Raw genomic sequence first — 20121 nt, forward strand, 5'->3', positions numbered from 1 at the left:
GAAACAAAACAACTCTTGGGAAATCACGACTAATGATGTTAATTAGCAACAAGACTAAAATAAGTCCCCGGTCTGTGAAAGACTGCAGGACTTAGTATCATTAAAAAGCACTCTGGGGAGATGTCTGTTTGTATGGGGCAAGGCCAAAAACCAATATTAATTAAATGTCTGTGTTCTTTGGACCGTTAACATTAAAAACAGACCCAGTTTTATAGTGGGAATTTGGAATTTCCGAAAGACAATGTAAGCAAATCCAGTGTTTAGATGGCACTTCAAATGCAAGTTTAAGGAAAGGCAAGGCAAGGAAAGAACTTGAAAAAGATTCAGAATCGCATTTGCTTTGTCTGAGTCCAAGCTCATTTAAAATGGACTGAGATCAAGTGGAAAACTGTCCTGTGGGCAAACTAAAAACAACTGAAAAAGGAAAGGGCACCATCTGTAATGGTCTTGTGACACCTTACTGCACTTACTGTAAAGGGTCCATTAATGCTAAACAACACTTAAAGATTATGGAGCAATGTTTGCTGACATTCACATCTTTTTCAGAGAAGTTCTTCAATATTTTAGCAAGAAAATTAAGATGTATTATGACATGTCCCTACAGAAAGAGTCCAGGTGCTAAATTTCAGTTTAGACATGTAACCTGATGGAAACGATAAAGGAGGCCTGAACTTGTTTAAACCTGTGATGCTGGTGTGTAATTTAAAATAATAATATTTTTAATAAAGCAATAAAATTCTCAAGTGAAACAGTTGACATGTTTTCTTTGCACTTCTTCAGTTTAAATCTATGGTTCAAATTGCATTCTGCTTTAAACGGCATCATAACTTTTTGGGAACTAGAGCCGCAGGAAACACAAGCTTTTACTGCCAACTACTACAGACAAAAACAGCTGCTGTCTTACCTACCAGAGATTTTTGTCTGTCCAAACATATGTACTTATACTGCAAAGGAAACAAGCAGTCGCCTATGTCAAATGAAAATGAGACACGTAAGGCCTGTAAAAAATACAAATTCTCTCACCATGTGGCGCAGTTTCCACAATAACATGCAAGTGCTAACTTTATGCTGCTACTCTTCCCGTGAGATTGAGCAGGAATGTGATATAAGCTTGCAAAATAGTGACAGGGAGCCAATAGAGAGGTATAAATTTAGTGGAACAGCAGGAACACAGTGCCGTTGTAACCATGCAGCCAATATTAAGGATTGACAAATGACTATAATCCGTGAAATCTATTTTATAATAACATGCATTTAAAAAATTACAAAATAGGATACATTTAGAAATTATTAAACCTATCGATGCATAACACAAAACTGCTACACAAAGAGCGAAATCCTCTACCAGCTGAAAAAAGTAAATATGACATCCAGAAATTCTTCTTTTCATCCACTTCCCTCAATACAGTAGAACAAATCAGGAAATCTACCAACATGCTTGTTTAGTCCACTTTGTTGACTTCTGAAAACAAACACAACAAGGTATTTCAAGAGTGTGTGGTGCCATCTTTGGATCCAGTGGTCAGCTCATAAAAAAACGAAAGAAAAAAAACGATCCCCCACGTAACCTCGTTTACTCTCCAACAAAGAATTCCTTTTCTGTAACCCATAAAAGCTGTTCTCTGTACTGGAACATTTTGTGCACGTTTCTGTTTTGCTATGAGAATCAGGCAGAGAAAAAGGCAACTGTTCCAGGGAACATGTGATTCTCATAAGGCTGTGGTATATTTCATTTCACAGAATCAGGTCTTGGGTCAATGTATAAACATGAATGTGCTGCTCTATACATTCCCTAATGCCTTGATGTGCTGACTTAAGGTCTAGACTGACTGAGGTGAGAAAAAAAACAGACTGATCAGATTTAAGGTGGAAGGTCTCCAGTCCTGAGTCCCACACCTTTCATTTTCACAGCTGGGAATGAGGTCTGGTCAGGCTGTATTTGGGCTCTTGCTGAGTAATACCATTTAAAAAGAAAAGAAAAGTATTCTATACCTACAACTATAGTTGTGTACCACTATATGCATCAATAATATGCTAGTGACAAATCTGCGAGTACCTTGTCCCATTCGGGCGCCAGTCAGGGCCTCTTTGGCGCTGCCAAACCCCAGCTCTCGACACACCACGGTGGCAGTGCGAATGTTCCAGTTGTCGTCACACACTGTTCCCCACTCTCCATTCTTCAGGACTTCCACTCGCCCCTCACCTATCATGGCACCACCTCTTAGACGTACTAGGGGTTGCTATGGAAAAAGGACAATAAAAAAGCTAAAATTAGTGGATATCTTACAGAGAATGACCTTAAGGATTATAATTGTTATTACATTTTGGAAGAAAACTAAAACAGTTTAATGGATGATTGGATGAATTTATTTATTTATTTATTTATCTTTAGCTTGAAAACACTAAGAGTGAGCCTGAAAAGTTTACAAAACTAGACCTTCTTAATGATCTCAGCATCCAGTGATGCAACACGATGGTTGATGGGCTATTAATACCCAGTAAATCTTGTAATCCATTACTGGACTTCTATGTGAATACTGAACTATGTAGACAAACCAGAAATGTTTGTGCGTCTTATAATGCAGTGTAAACATGCAGCAGTATGCTCTGTTTGTAAAGCAAACAGGCTCTAAATGGAGCTTTCGTGTCTCTCTTTTAAGATAAGTGAGTAACTGTGGCTAATCTAGAAGAAATACAAACATTTGCATTATGACAAATTTCAACTACAGCCAGAGACACTATATAATGTGGATTGCACAACACTGGACATTATATTCCTCATCTCCAGTTAATATTTGTACAGCTACTGTTATTGTGTGTATATATATTTATATTTCTCTTACATTCTTATATATGTCTATACTTTGTATTTTGTTGTACAGTTATCTTATTTTCAACTTTAATTTATATATTTTATCTTATTCTTTCCAGTTATATTTACCCTTCGTTCCCAGTTAAATTTACCCTTCATTCTAATTTGTGTTGTACAGTTATCTCATTTTTAACTTAATTTTCTATATTTTATTTTATTCCTTCCTGGTTAAATTTACCCTTTTTTTATTTTCATATTTATTTATTTCCTATGTTATTCATAGCCTTTTCTTTTTTCTTTAGGTCACGAGCAGTTGTCCAAGCATTTCACTACATATCATACTGTGTATGACTGTGTATGTGACAAATAAAAATTTGAATTTGAAATTTGAATTTGACATGTGACAACATAAACAAAACCTAAGTAAAGTTTATGATTTTTGTCCTACAAGGAAGTCTTCCAGAAGCGATTAACCTTCAAAAAATATGAAGCTGATGTGATTAAAGGTTAGGCTTTCAAACCTAAGAACACTGTACCATCTGCAAAGCATGGTGGTGGTAGCCTCATCCTCTGGGAATGTATTAGACTACCTCCAACAACAGCTGGATGGCTAAAAAAGTGGGCGCTCCAACAGGACAATGAGCCCAAACACACATCAAAACTCGTTTTGGAATGGACAAAACAAGCTAACATTAATAACGTAAATTACCAAGACATTCATGTCCATAACGAGGTGTAGTTATGGTGTAGTTATTTAATTATGTATGGTAGTTATGTAGTGACGTGTATATAAGAAATACTCCATGTACTACTACTTAGTCTAAGAAAACCAACTAAACACTACCCTTTTTTATGCCACATGAAGTCCCACAGACAAATCTTTTCTCTTTGTAGAGTTTATAATAGACAGTGTCATGAACGTAGATCAGTATGAAGATGTCTTTCCTTTTACAATCCAAGCAAGACCAATTTTTGTACCTTGTTAAAAAAGCAAGTAATGTAATATGCACCATACACACATCAAGAATGAATGTTGACTTTTGAAACGAAGACTTTGTATAGTGTGTTTAATCTGACTAACCTCCACCCTGTAGGCTTTTCTGAACCCGATGCTGACGCTAGGAGCAAAGACCCGTCCAGGCACACAGCTGACCACTACAGGCATGCCCTTTCCACAGATGCTGTTGCCTTTCTTCTCTATCTCTCGGCCCAGTTTACAATCAGAAAGGTCAGCCTCGTTGCCTGTGCAGTTGATAGAGAAGCCCCAGTAGTTCTTCTTTCGACGGCTGGCCAGCAATCTGAGAAAGAATCATAAAGTAAAACAAACTATTACAACATATAATGTCAAATTTTGGGTAATTTTGCATGATTTACGAACCGTATTAGAAAACACATCATATTTATTCCCCTCTTTGGTTGGAGAATGACACATGCCAACATTTTTCCAACCACTGGTATTAGTTGATGCCAAAAGTAACAGATTTGTAACTTTCCAGGGAAAGGAACTTCATTATTGTTAAGGTCCTGGGTCTTGGACTCAGCTTTTGAGGTTGCTCTGGACTCTTTGATTGTTGTATTCTTTTAGTGCATCGGACTTTGTTGTTTATAGTTCTTAATTTATGGTTTGTTGTTTGTTCTCCTCCATGTCCAGTCGTCACTGTCTCATCTCTGTGCCCTGTCCTCTTTTCCCCAGTATTTGTTTACCTCCAATTTCCAGTCATGTTCCCATGTTTTTCTCTGTGTTTCATCCTTGGTCTTCCCAGTCCGTCATATCTCCTTAATATCCGTTCCAGTGTCAAGTTCACCTGTCTTAGTCTGAGTCTGTGTGCGAGTGTTACTTGCCGTTTTGCTTTGATAATCTCTTGTCTCGTGTGTTTGATGTTTGGTTCAGCTTCTTCCGTCTCGTTAGTTTTGCTTTTGTTGAGCTGTGTTCCCATTTGTCTCCACTCCTGTAATCACCCTCCCGTGTATTTACAGTCTGCATCGCCCTCTGCTCGTTGTCGTGTTCTCCCTTATTGTGGGTGTTACTTTCGTCTGTTTGTTAGTTTAGCTTCTGTTCAGTTTGTAGTTAGTCTGCTTGTTTGTTCCACGTTCCGGTGTCGTTCTGCTTTTGTTTTTCAGTTCAAACCTCTGTTTGCCAAGTCCTTCATTACAGGTCCACTCCCTGCCTTTAGTAGACCCCAGACTATGGGATAATTATAGTCAATATTTATTCACTACTGTGTTCGGTCATACTGCTGTTTATAATATTTTTATAATATTTTAAAGTGTTTTGCTTGGGAGTCCCACTGAACCATTAATCACTTACTGAAACGGATGCCAGAAAAGTCTACTATCAACTAAGTTATGTAAAATAAAGTTTCTAAAAATGCAGTTTTATACTATATTAGAATTGCAGGAAAAAAAGATGCTTAAAGTTGGATTGGGAGTACTATATAGTCACACATCACTTCTTTCATATTAAAAGACAAATAAAATATTTCACCATTCTTTCTTACACATTACTAAAATCATAAGCAGATGTTTTGGGGAATGGACATTTTTTTTTTAGTGAGAGGAATTCAGCGGTCTTCTCCTTGTTGCTGTGAAGCACAATGGGAGTATTGTGAAAATACCTTAACATTCCTATGACCCCAAGCTTGAATGGAGGTAATCAACTAGGGGTCACTGAAGAAGCCAACAAGAGTGGACCCTGAAGCAGCATACCATGTAGTGAAACCAGCAGGAGCTTTATTTACAACCTTTTAGTCCTTAAACCCTGTTTAGAAGTTTAAATTTAAATTCAAGTTGGTATGAACATGAGGGCAATACACAGTCTTTTAAAGTGATGCCAAATTTAGATTGAGAGGGTGAATCATGTGAAACCACAGCAGAATCACATGTTTTACAACCACATCAGCTTTATGATCTCAAGTAATAAACAAAGTTAAACGCTGGTTTCATGTTCCATATATTTCCTTTGGTTGAAATGCATTACTATCAAATTAAATGATCCTGATTTTCTTTGAATGAATGCCACCTTCTTTGCTTTGATCTTACCAGATCATTGATATCCTTACCCAGAAACATCAATGAGAAAATCCAGTTGCAGACCTGCTCGGCAGTACTTGTAAATATATTCTTGTGTCTTTCAGGTCTCGATTTCACTGATTTTACACCGCCGTCATTCTGGGAGGCTTTAGATGCCAGCTCACAGACTGGGAGAGTCTGTGTGCTCTTGTGATTGCTTTCTCATGTGCAGCAGCTACAAAACATCTGTATTCTGTTGTGTCAGACTGCATGTTGTCTGTGACACTTGAAAAGCTTTGTGATAAAACCACTGAGGCGGAAAAGATAGAGCCAGAAGAGCCACTGTTTCATAATGTACTGCACTCATCCTGCATATGCCAAAGCTTCCTCTGGTGGTGTTTGGCTTCTTGTCAGGAATCTACAGGCCCGAGTGTGTTTACTCTGGTAGAAAATGGATGAAGGCGTGAGTCACGGCCACAGTAAACAAACCTGGTTATTATGTAATGTTTCATAACATCAGCATAGTATAGGCTAAACATTCTTAAGTAAACTAGGCAGTAATAAAGTTTTATGTTTCCTGCCAGAAAATATGATATAGTTTATAAATGGATTGTTTAGCCTGTAAGAATGTCTGGTTTGATGTTTTACACCAGTGTGAAATTGAAAGAATTCATATGTAGCGGCGCAATAACCTGCGCTGTATTTAGCTGGACTAAATGTTAAATGTTTAACTCACATGAAGTTTTTTCATTACATCTAGTTGAAATTGTTTAAACCCTAATGCTGACCCCAGCAACATTACTCACTTGTAGGGTCTGGTATTGAAGCGTTTCTCCCCAGGGAAGCCCTGCATGCCACAGATGACCCTGCTATTCATCTGGTTCCAATCCTCATTGCAGATCTGCCTCCACTTGCCTCCGTCTTTTACCTCCAGAAAACCCTCAGTAATGGGAATCCTTTTTCTGTGAGAATATGTGGCCCTGATCCTCACCTCTTCCACCTGTACCGTCAAGCCCTGACAAACAGAACAGAGATAATGTTTCACGCGCTCCTGTATATAACACATGTAAAAAACAGACAGAGTATTATACTTTTAGTCCAATGGCAAAAACTGACCCCTGACTACAGTATGACTTTTTATTCAATTGAATATTGCAAGTTTTCCAGAATTTCTAATAAATTTGTAACAGATGGCTGTGGTCTATTGTAGATGGATAGGGGTGGGCAATTACTTTTCCAAAAAAAAAAACAAGAAAGAGTAGATGTAACAATTAGTCTCTAATTGTGGGCCCTTGGGAACATTAATTGCCCAGACTTGGATTCGCACATATTGGCAAGCTTAGCTTATATTTTCTATTTATTACATAAAGTTCCCATCAACTTGCATAATGGTATTTTTGCATAAGCCTCTTCACCACCCCACCACCAAGAGTGAATTCTGTTTCACTGACACACAGACAATGAGGAGAAAAACTAGTGTCTCTGCAAATGCACCACAATGTTAAGGTCTAAGTTAAACTCAGACCAACAGATGGCTTTAACTCTGTCTGCTTATCGGTCTAGAAGTGGAGTCAAGTCCCCCCTTGACATGAGAAATGCATCAGGTATTAGCAGTTATTCAAAACATTACAAGGCTCTGAGATCACTGTCTGTCAACAGAATGGCTTGTGTGAGGCACACACTTCAATTCATAGTTTTGTCAAAACTGGCAAACAGTGTTTGGATTTCCTCAGAAAAAGCACTGAAAGGGAATAGTTCATACATGACAAGCTGCTGGGTCTTTTATCAATGTCACTATTCTCTGTCAGGAGCAAAGATGAAACAAGCAGAGCACAAAGGGATACATACAAGTCTTTTCCCTTTGGCCAAATCTGGAAGGAATGTAGGTCAAATGTATTTTTAAAAGACCTCACATCTCATATCTCATAAGATATGAACATACTTGCGTGTGATACAAAGCAAGTATGACTGCAGAAGTATCAGAAAATGGGAAGCAGTGAAACAAAAAGTTTAAAATCCATGCAATCCATGACATTTTGTAAAATTCAATTTTAAGCAAGTTAAGGCTAAAGACAGAAGAGAGAATGTGCAGAATAGCCCAAAGCTATCTACTGAGGGCTGTAAATGCCGGTCAGAGCGAAGGCCACCGGTGCTCACAATTAGCATCATGTGTGCTGATACAGCAAAGAATGGTACCCTTTGACCTAAGGGCTTTAGCAGCTACCTAATAACTCTGCCTTCCTTCATTTCTCTCCATGAGCCAAGTGCTGCCGTTTGTTCCTGACTGAAGTTGCACTGAGGGTGCCAAAAAGAGCCAAAACTCCGAGCTGCTCTGTGGTATGCTGAACTCAGTAATTTTATAACAGCCAGTTTCTTCAGCATTGAAAAACCCCAACATTCAGGCATGTCTCCCAGAATATCAAATGTTTGCCCACAGGGTGGTTTCCTGAGATGGCGTCAGCCTGAGGGAATGTTCAAGGCTTCAGGGTCTTGCAGGGAAGGAGGAGCCTCCACTAACACTGCTTCAGCAGTGACCCTGGTCCTCCCTCTGACCGCAGTGGTTAGAGCGGGTAAAAACCACTCTTTCATGAGAAGATTCCTGCTGGCCATAGCATGACAGAGTGTTTTCCGTGTCTAGCAGGGGAAGGTGAGGAGACATGACTATGATCACGCAGTTGTCTCTCTCCAATTAAAATGTAATTATAGGATTTTAGACTGTTTTTTAATTCATAATAAACAAAGAAAATAAAAGAACGTGCCACAACAAAAACAAAAAAGACCAAGTTCAATAAATAAATAGCCAAATAAATAAATAGTAAGAAAAATCACTCAGATATGAGGTTATTAAGACACATCTGACCATTGTTGCATTTGGCTATGAGGCAGGAAACTGGCCTTCTGAAAGTGTGCGCTGAAGAGAAAAGGACAGATATGCACAGCTGGGATCAGTTTGGGCGTCCCCCTAACTTAGCATAATCCTGTTTGGCCTAGGCCCAACTCGATACGCTGGCCACATTTGAGCACTTTTTCAAAGAGAGTCAGAAATAAATAAATAAATAAATAAATTTCAGCTCCTGTGTTGGAATAAGACAAACTGTTATGAGTTACACAGCTACAAAAAAATGGATTATCACATTACAACAGAAGAAAATACAGAATCACTAAAATATACAGAGGGAAATACTTTAATACAAGCAGTTTTGGATCTGTTTAAGAGCATGGTTTGTATCTAACTAAGAACACGATGTGCTTCAGACACTGGCAAATTTTTTTACAGAACTGTAGATGATTTTATTTATTTCCATTAGTTGTCTCAAACTTTTCACTTTTCAGTAATTTTTATGTAATTCTTTCCAGAAAATCTAAGAAAAACAGGAAACAACAACAACGAAGAAAACAGTATATTTCCTAAAGTGTCAACATATTCCTGAAGTGCTCAGTAGGATTTATATTTTGATTTTATCTGAATCAGTGTGACGTGACAAATAGTTTTTCCTCCTACCGATTACATTGAGGTTAATACGAGCATTTCTACAAGGTTACCTCATCTCATTTCCCAACTTCCTGAAATGATTTACTCATTCTACAACTTTTTTTAAATCCAAAAATAATAATTCATATGGGGTTTTTTGGCTTGTAAGTAACAACTGAAAAAAGTGAACATCCTTCCTTCAGATCTATTCGGTGCTAGTCTGTGAAGTGAGCTCTGTCCATTACTGAACTATTTCCAGCTGGGGAGCAGACTGTTTTTCTGACTGGGTTCCCTCTCAGAATGTAAATGTGTGGACATGAGCCTGTGGTCTAGCCGGTGACTAATGCTTCCACTACTGTGCACTTCTTTCACTTCAATCAGCTTTCCAGATCCTGCTGCACGTTCATCTACACGTGCTCAACTCATCCCCCGCCCGCCCCGCCCAACGGTACACAGCAAGTATGAATGCTAATCAGCCAAAGTTTAGTTGAAAAAGCAAAAGAACAGTACGGCTCTTTGAAATGACTTTTACATCTGCCCCACCTAACTTTCTGCCTCATTGGCCCCCCTTCTGTCTGACTGACTATAGCGAGTGTGTGTGTGTGGGGAAAGAAAGAGAGTGAGTTTCAGTGGTCACTGCATCTGGAACACCTATTAGGGTACACTTCTCCCACTGCGATAGGAAAAAAGAAACCCCCCCCCCCCCCCCCCACACACACACGTTTACAGGTGTCTGTGCTGAATATAAAATATAGGAAATGAAACACAAACATTTGATTGACTGTGGAACTATACTAATAAACTCCAGTCAAAGTGCTTTAATATAGTAAAAAGACATTCAGTAGCAAACATATTTACTTGCTATCTTTGACAGAGTCAAATCAGATCCAGCCGATCCACTCTGTGTGTTTTCACTAAACGAATCTGGCAAGTTTATCTTAGAATAAACACGCTTTTACGACTGTTTCACAGCTTGTTTCAGAACAATCTCATTTGTGTAAACTTTACAAAACAGACACTTAGATTGTGTTACATTCAAACGAGAGGCTCACATGAGCCAGCGAAATGTGCACGTGAAGTTCAAGAATAAATAATAAAAATCAGAACTTGGAAGCTGTGCAACCCAGAACTGAAATGAGGCTCCAGCTGCTGAACATGTGTTAAATGTCTTGCACAGTTCTATCTGCAAGAGAGAGACTGACTTCAGCCTTCTGGCAGGCATCGACCTTTTCTCCCGTTGATCACTCATCTCCTCAAAAGCCTCTGCTATACATCATCCTGAATAGGCTTATCCTACTTTGGCTCGGGTTTCCTTCTTTTTGTCCTACAGCAGACTGTGTGAATAACTGAAATTCTCATGAGCCAGCCCCATCTCATCTGATGGAGTGAAGTGCAACCTCTACCCTTGTTACGTGTGTAAAAGATCGGAAGGTTTTTAAGTGCCGCATTCTGTGATTAGAAATGCTGGGTGTTGATTCTTGATGAAAGTGTTTGTTTGAAGTAAACATGATGAATAGTCTATTGGTCAACTACAGCTGCTTTTACTCCTTCTTTTCAGGAAGAAGTTAATCTCTGTTCACTGGACCATAGAATAGAATCTGTTTATAATCATGTTCTGCAAGCAGTGGTGTGCGATTTCTTTATGTGAAAACTACTTAGAAAAAGATACATATAAAACCAAATCCATCTTATGTACATTTGCATTGGATTTTCCTTTTCAGCAGTGAAAGTCTGCATGATTATGTACCAAGTACACAGCAGTGCCAACTTCTTGGAAAACACAAAGTAAAGAACATCCTGCAATGACTCCTATGAATCCTTACCATGAACCAGGGGCATAATTTCCAGGGGGGTTAGGGGGGTTATGACACCCCCAATAATTAGACCCAACCAATATAACCCCTCCAATAAAATTATAAATTATCTTGCATAGATAGGCTGTTGATTTTCTTTACTCATTTCAGTTATTACCAGCAAAATAGTCGCATTTTTAATCATCTGGGAATTTACCCAGATTTATTTATTTAGACAGACAGACATCTTGACCCCCCCCCCCCCAATGTTCAGCACAAAAGTTATGCTGATGTCATGAACCTATAATTATCTACGTATGAGACATCACGATCTGTACTGTCCCATTCCCACATAAAAACCTGAACCTGGCAAAGCTTGTAATCATCACTACTAACTACAGATTAAACAAAGTCTTCTGCTTGTAACCACTGTACTGTTAGAAAGATCTCTTCTGCCAGGATGTTCCATCCGTGTGTGAAACAAACACATTCTAGTAGTAAACTGGCTGTGTTGGGTTAGACAGACAAAAGCAAAAGTATCCATCATACACAATAAAACAGTTATTGTGTGTGTGTGTGTGTGTGTGCATTATGTGCTGCATGCTAAAATAATTAATATTATAATGATTCAGTCACAGTGGAATGTTTGTTGTGTTATTGTTTCAGGAGCGTTACATAACCAGCTGAGAATGGTTGCACTGGCGAAATTGTTGATCAGATCAGTAGCAGACTGCAGCAAAGTGGACCCGGCTTCCACAAATCAGAGCTTGGGAATATTTGAGGTTAACTGAGTTTGGACTCTCAAGCTGTTTTTCAGCAAAGTTACTTGATATTTTGTAAATGCTACTTTTAGGATTTTATGTTTTTGACTGACACCGCAAAAATACTAACTGGGCAACCCATGCCAGCAGCAGGACACATACTATTATTTGTGGTCAAAGCAGGACTTGATAGAGAGAGCCATCTTTGATAAAGTGTAACGCAATCTCAGGATTTTTTCCTCACAAAGGCAATATTATTAATGTCTGTGGCAAATTTGTGCACTGTAGAGATGCACTATTTAATTTTATAAATCAAGACATTGCTTGCAGTGCTAGTGATGTAGTGATGCTAGTGATTCATGCTCACTTAAATTATTTAAAAATCAGCAGGCACAGCACCAAAACCGTGTTTATAAAAGGAGATGTAATGTCCTAGGAAACTCTTCACATTTCAGACGAGTGTTCGTCATTTTGAAGGAAATATTCTTCATAGCATCCACATAGTTATAAAGAACACCGTGCTTCATTGGCCCTTACTTAGAATTTCCACACTGAACACAGAATGTCAATTCATGCTGTGAATAAACAGATTTCAGGAACAGTGCTGCTCTTTGCTGGTGTCAGTTCAAGTATAGTTCAGAGGTGTAGCTACACCTTTTTCCCATTCCTCTCTCCTGTGACTTAAAAGGCTTCAGCCAAACCAAGGAAACACTTAGAGGGTGGGGGACTGAACTAAAGCAACACCCCAGAGGCCCTAAATACACAAGACACACAATAAACAAGATGTTGTGCTTATATATAAAACTTATATAAATAAGAGTATTGTAAATAAGGTTCAACAGTCCATAATTAAACATTTCAGTTTCACCTTTCTTCTACTTTCAGCCCTCCTACATGACTGGACTAGACATTAACAAAACAAAGAAGGATTTAAGATGCTATCCTCGGGCGTGTTATCGCAACTAAATCCGGTGAAAAATATAGTCCCTGTTCTGGCTGCTGTACAGAGTCCTGTAACGCAGCCAAGTCTACCACCCCACACGTAGTGTGAGCAAACAAAGAAACTGTACTTAGTCCAGTTGCAAAGAAAGTAAAGCACTAATTAAAGACTGCCAAATAAAACTCATTTCTATCAGTGTGGTCTTAAATAGGGGAACCTCATTATTAAAAGGAAGTTGCTTCCAGACAAGCTGAAGGAATGCTTTCCTCTAATAATCTCCCTCCCTTTCTTCTGTCACATGCACAAGCCCACACTGACTTTCCATCCAGTACTGAGGCATTTTCAGCAGCCAGGCTGGAAGGACTTCTTGGCGTCTGAGTCATCTTTGCAATCTCAGTGTGCAGAGTGGGGTTCTGGTGTGGGCAGTAGACTAATAGTGTCCTGACAAAGTCATTAGTATAACATGGAGCAGACAGCTAAATATTTTAGCTTACTCATGGATCATTTCAGTTGCATGATGCCATAGCAGACGTGACTTCTTGCACAGAAGGGCTTACCTCAGTGTGTTATTTTAACCATCGAAACTCTTCAAATAAGGCATTTGGAAGTTGGTGTTTGCTTAGCATAATCACAGTATAACAGTGTTTGAAACATGGGGATTCACCTGTTACTATTTTAAAATTCAAATGAAAAACGTATATATTTGTTCTTAGATAGTAATTAGTTGTTACTAATCATTTAAAAAAAACAACGCTACACCAATAAGTAAGCGTCGTATATTCTTTAGCTTCTTAAAACTTTTGAATATTATGTTACACCTTCTTTCAACAGTTCAGCTGCTTTAAAAAAACAAACTTGGAGCCATTTGAAGCAATAAATTATGATAAGGTTTTCTTTCATCCCAAGCCTAACCTGATGTAACCTGAACTGATGCAGAACATCATTTCAGGTTTCATGTCTGTGCTTTAACCATGTGTGCATTCTACCAAAGTGTTAGTGATACTGCAATCAAGTTACGCTAGCCTTTTTTAACATTTGTGAAAGATTTTATACAAATATGCACATATTAATTGTACTGCAATTGTACCATATGCATGTATTTTGATTGTCAGTATGTTGGTCCTACCTCCTGGCTGTTGGCCTGGTTCCGAATGAACTTGAATCCTGGAATGCGCTTTGAACTGCACACCACGCCGACATCTTCTGAATGTTTGCAGTCGGATACTCCGAAGCCATTGGACTCACAATGAGCCAGGCTCTTTTCGCTACCTGTGCAGTGCACGTTGTCTAGCCAGATACGACCTGGAACAAACAGAAACAGAGAAACACACAGATGGATGTGTGTTCAGATGCTGATTCACTTTGCCCACGAGGACTTTTCTTGGATGGTAGGGATGACGGTGCTTTTGAAGGAATTTTATTTTATTTTTTATAAAATAAATGAATACTTGTTTGCTGAATACTTGTTTTATAAAAAACAAGTATTCAGCTTATCACAGGCCAACATTATCTTGTGACAGGCTGATGTGAAAATCTTTAACAGATCAGAACACAGAGAAAGATACTTGGCGGTATTTAGAAATGGTGTCATCACATAATTAGTCCAAAAGAGCAGTTCCAACTAAATTGTCAACAATACTGTCAGCCGTGTCTGCAGCACATATAAGAGTATCGCAGTTGAGCAGACAATGGTGCACTGTCAAGATCATTTTTTAAGTACATTTATAAAAAATATTAAACAATAACACTATATTTTCCCTTTAACATACATACTATATGTGTATACTGCAGCAAGTACAAAAGATTATCTGCCAATCGTCTTGGCTTTCATATTTTGTTCACCTAATCATTAACTGTTTTTCCAACCAATTAATATACAAACAATCAATTATAACATAATCATTATTTGTGTTAGAATATGTTGTTATACTCTGACTGTTTGCAACTATTATGTCTGCTTCATCCTGAGCCACAATTTCTCCTAACCCTGAGTTTTCACTAGCTTTCCCTAACATGGGTCAACCTCATTTAAAAAAACATGCAAATGAAAGAATGTCTTAAATGTTATACCCTGACAGGCGTTGTAAATCATGCCCTATTGGCTTCTGTTCTAGCACGTCCACTGAAGTCTAGCCGTAGACACAGTAAACCTGCTCACGTGGAGATGTGTTTGGTCTCTGACATAACCTGGTATATTTTTTCAGCCAAAAACCTGCCTAATAAATGTTGTCATGGCTGAAGGGAATCATCTGTTGTCCAGCTGGCTGTTCTGAATCAGCCGTGAGGGAAACCACCAACTCATTATTCTGGCAGTCTCAACATGTTGCAAGGGAACATCCTGATCATACCAAGAAAGTGACTGGATATAATGGTCACGTAGCTTCCTCCTGGCAGAGAAGTGATTACCCCTGGATCATCGTTATAATAAGAGCCAAGCACTCTGGTTCTGCAATACAGCAGAGGGAGAACCCGCTCAGTCTCAGCACACCTTTATCTAAGCAAATACTCAGCATTGCCAGCTGTTCTAAGCCTAGACTGCATTGGTAAGAACATCATTTGCAAGCCTTATGGGGATTTTGCAAATGATGTTCTTACCAATGCAGTCTAGGCTTAAATAATTTCCCCCAGGGATCAATAAAGTATTCTGATTCTGATTCTGATTTAACAAGCACTGAAAAAAACAGAGAGGACAGTCTACATGGGGCTATAAATGTATAAATTAAGCCTTTATTAGCACTTTATGTCAATATCATAGCCAAGGAGCTCAAAACAAACCTAAAGGGATTTGCATAACATGGATTAGATGGATTTTGTAGAAAATTTAAATCATAGCCAAAACCTTTGTAACATTTGCACTTTCTTCCCTCCCCCCCCTTTTTTGGGGGGGGGGGGACGGGGAGGAGGAGGGGGGGCACACTGGGATTGCAAACAGCATTTGTGCAACAGCAGCCTGGGATATGATTTGCATCCTTGCAGGAAAAACGCTCATCCAAGTAGGATGTCCTTGTAACTGTTCTGCTGTTATGTGTTCAATTGGAAACATTTGGTTGCTTTCAACAGCACATTAGTCATCACGATGGGAAATTTGAAATCCTCTTGATCACTTTTATAGCCATCTGTCTCCACCAAAAACAAAAACAAAAACAGATAAAGCTAGTCTTTATATACACACATGTGAGAACATGTCTTTTTAAAGTGATTCCACCACAAATTTGACATCCACTCAGGAAAACAGGGACCCCCTTCTCTTTTTGACCAACACAAAGATCATTTTATTTCAGATTGTGCAACTTTTTATATTAGTGCAAAATATAATTTGCAGCTTTCCTATTCATAACTGCCATTTCACTGAGTTTGTAAAACATTTGAGGGGCACACCCTTCCCAAAGCCAAGTCCCAGAGGACATCATCTTTATATACTGAACCACTGCTAAAATGTAGCCCAAACAACTGCTTCACACAGGATGCACACACAGCTATATAGTACAAACTATTTGTCAAATGCTTCCTATAAAACACTATAGATATATAATAGTATATGCATAAAGCTGCAAAACACTTGAATTGAAATTTCCATAATGACAGCAATGCTGTGAAAAGTTAACCTAACTGTTGAAGTGGCTCACTGAGTGAAGAAACGCTTTGGCAGCTCTAAATGAACTCTTTAATAAGAGTTCTTTAATAAGAGTTCATTTAGCGCTACCAACATACATTCACCTCCAGCAGCCAGCAGCTAACACATTTACAGAGCTGGGAATCTTGATAGTATTTTTACTGCTATGGTGGAAATCACAAGATACAAAAGGCTATAAAAGAGGAGATGAGATTACGTCTGTGTATGCGTCTGGTTAACGCTCCAAATCTTTCCAGTCTTTCCTTCTTCCAGTGCTCTGAACTGATTGGTGTGTCTCAGTTCTCCTCTGATGGGAAAACCAGTACCTCAGGGTATAAGCATTTAGACAAGGGAAAACCTGTCTTTCATGGAAATTATGAAACTGCATGTAGCGATAGGTTATTTCTGAGTAGATGTGGTTGAGTAGCTCAGGGATGCTCAGATTATTTCACTATAACTTGCACCTCACTTTCTGCACCAATCTGAAGTCGAACTTTGGAGGGTTTTGATTAGATGAAGTTGTAGATGGTTGTCCTGGTGGCTAACACACACATCTCATTAACTTAGTGCATTTTTTCTTACCTTCCCCTTTTCCGTACTTGGCTGAGGGCAACCAGGACTCGGCACCCGTGAAGCCCAGCTCTCTGCATACCACTTGGGCAGCATAGATGGAGAAGTCATCATCGCACACCGTCCCCCACTCTCCATTGTAAAAGACTTCGACCCGACCCTCGTAGTGTTTCTTCTTCACCCCGGCTAGACGTAGTTGGATCACAGGCTGGTTAGAGTCTGACTGGGTGCTGGATGGCACCAGCAAGGTGAAAAGGAGACAGCAGATAACAGCCAGGCGCAGCATGATGCAGAATGATGAGGGAAAAGATTAATACCCTAAAGAGAGATACAAAGAGACAAAGAACTGTGACCATTGGCTGTATAACACTGCAATAAAGTGTGTTTTTGGCATTTTTATAAGTGGTTTCTCAATTCCAAGGATTTAACGTGGAGAGTTATCTGAAGACAGGCTGAGGAAGACAGTCATTTGTGGCATGTGGTAGTTCAGTTTATTTGAGAGTAAGCAGTATCTGTATAAAATGCTGAGCTTGGTTTGGCTCTTATATCAGGCTTCAAGAGAACTGACACTAGAAACTTTACAACCACAAGTATAGTAAAAAAAATGACCACAATTTCACAGTATATTAAGCAAACGTATGGACACGACTGCCAAAAAAAGGGAAATTTGGGGAAAATCTGGGAAAGAACATAGGTTAGGTGGCAAGAATTTCTCTCTCCATTGTCTGACAGCCTAATGGAGAGCAAATGTGGGCTCCTCCAGGGAGGGGGCTGCCCGTCTTATTTATCTGCTGATCTGTGCCTGGAGGCCAAGGTAAACTCTCTGAACCTGTATTCACAAAGAAAGTTGACTCCATGTGCATCATTATTTCATGGCAAACCATGAATGTCTCAATGTTGGGACAATGAGCCCTGAGGGAGTAAAGGGAGGGATGGAGGAGAGGAAACGTTAGGACACCTTCACATCATCCTGTTGTGAATAGCAAGGGAGGAGATTTGGGAGGGGATTTGGGAGGGGGGGGGGGGGGGGATTCCTGGGTTGACGTCATGGTAACCAAACAAACTTCAGACTTGAAAAACCTCCTCTGGAGTACACAGCCTATAAATTATCAGACTGTGAAGCATTTGTTTCGTGATACTGAAACATCTGGTCAATCTCCCCATGAAATGAACACAGGTTCAGCATGAGTACAAGAGACACTTTAATTTGGCTTTTCAGTATTCAGTCTTGTACTTTATTAAACCAAGGGAGTGAAAAAGCGCACTGTAATGGTTTTAAATCAGTCAGTCAGAGTCTGAGTGAATTTCTGAACAGCTGCGCGTGCACAAACTATACTCCAACCAGCACGTGTACAATCATGGTGTATTTAAAATGGTAAATGGCCTGTATTTGTATAGCGCTTTACTATACTCATGGATTTTGTATCTAATACAAAATTTAATACAAAATCCATGAGTAAACAATACTTCTACATATTGCATGTCATAGGCAACACTTCTGTAGACACACCCATATGTTACAGAAGAATCTACTCTTAACAGTTAAAACTTGTGGTCCCAGAAAGGTTGTGAATGGACATTTTTACATCATATGCTGTGTCATGCAAAGCTTAAAACGTGTAGTTGCAAAGAAACAACAGGATCAAACAATAATTAAATACTGCTTGCCCTTTAAAATAGGAATTCTAAAATCCTACATACTTTTATTGCTTTTTCAGGCAAAATCGGGGCTCTTGTGCTGTCTGTTGTTCATCTGAATTAGTCACCGATAAAGAGATATTAAGCCCTGACCAGAGTGAAGAAAGATCGACTACAAAATCGGTAGGTGTTGAAGGGTCCTTGGCACAGCTGTCTGCTGTCATCACCAGAGTTAGCATGCATGATAAAAGTTTGTTACTAGCAGGACTGTAGTTCGTGTTATGATACAGCAAACCCCAGCGCACTTCGACACATAAATAGGGAAAAAGAAAAAACTTGATATAAAATACATTTTCAATGAATATAAAAGAGACAAACCATGCAAATATAAATCCTGCCAGGTTTTTAAGTTTCCGAAGAGAACCCTTTAGGCAAAACCCAGTCTGAACAAAGTGTGATATCTCAAAGTTTCACACATTCATGCACGTGCCAAACAACATCCAGTCAGCGGTCAGACAGCAGGAGGGAGGGAGGCTGTCTCCAAAGTGAAAGGACTTACTCTGACAGACGGAGGACAGTCAACACAGTCTTTTGAGGACGCTGAGGTTTCCAACCTGTCTTAAAGGATGACATGTGAAGCAGGGGCTCTTTGTCCCTTTAGTACTCTGCGGGCCGTTTCCTCTGCTCCCCTCACAGCTGGCAGCGCGCGCCCGTCCCACTCCTCACAAACTCAGCAGCCAATGGGAGGGTGCCTCAGCATCCTAAACCCGCCCCCCTAGACCCGATTACCGAAGTTACAAAATCTTAGGGTCCTGGTCTTTTTGTATCTGGAAATGAGTAATTTTTTACTCGTCCTAGGAGTTTTAAATGGTAGTTTCCCTGCGTTATAATATTAGTTAAGGTGGTTTTGTCAATTCATGCCTTCGATGATTGACTAATTTTCTCCAACGTATTGTTCAACATGCCAAAGTAAGAGAAAAGCAGAAAACTGTCAATAAAGGGACATATAACTGATAATGATGATGATTTCCTCCTATTTTTCGCTGTTGTCCACTTAATAATGATCTTGACTGCGAGAAAGTGAAATGGCTGGTCAATTAGAATAAAGGGGGTGGTGCTGAGTTTCTGCTTCCACTGGGCTTTCCAAATATTTCTTTTACCTTGATTAGACAGGACAGTGTGGAAATAGAGGCTGACTGACTTAAGATAGAGGAAAATGACATGTCAAGCAAGCTCTTTCACACCTGGAACATTTTGGTTATTTGGTATGTGCGTTAACCATGAGGGTATCCCAGCACACTGGTGTTAAGGACACCATCATGTGGAAAGAATGTGTAGTAAAAAAGACCAGGCTTGGAACAGGCCAGCTTGAGAAGGTATGTACTGTTGGCCTGTGCAAGAAGTTTAATTCAGAATAACAAGCAAGTCTTCATATCAGTCATCATCAGATGTCAGATACTAAAAATTTTAGTATGTTGATCAAAAAAAGTTGCACAAATTCTCTCTTCTTCTC

At 39.2% G+C, this 20121-nt stretch overlaps 1 protein-coding gene across 1 annotated transcript in view; it reads right to left on the reverse strand.

The window, feature by feature from the left end:
• The window catches only part of loxl2a (lysyl oxidase-like 2a), a 25864-nt gene extending 6552 nt beyond the window's left edge, over positions 1–19312 (reverse strand). Inside the window, exons 1-6 of the mRNA XM_006784530.3 lie at positions 19168–19312; positions 16983–17288; positions 13914–14089; positions 6628–6836; positions 3894–4110; positions 2057–2240 (exon numbers count right to left, since the gene is read on the reverse strand). Coding sequence (XP_006784593.2) covers positions 2057–2240; positions 3894–4110; positions 6628–6836; positions 13914–14089; positions 16983–17256 — 1060 coding nt within the window. The 5' untranslated portion in view covers positions 17257–17288; positions 19168–19312. The remainder of the gene's footprint in view (positions 1–2056; positions 2241–3893; positions 4111–6627; positions 6837–13913; positions 14090–16982; positions 17289–19167) is intronic.
• Positions 19313–20121: the final 809 nt, after the last annotated feature.

Source organism: Neolamprologus brichardi, chromosome 5 (genome assembly GCF_056152115.1).
Source record: "Neolamprologus brichardi isolate AB-2024 chromosome 5, ASM5615211v1, whole genome shotgun sequence".
Taxonomy (NCBI): Eukaryota; Metazoa; Chordata; class Actinopteri; order Cichliformes; family Cichlidae; genus Neolamprologus; species Neolamprologus brichardi.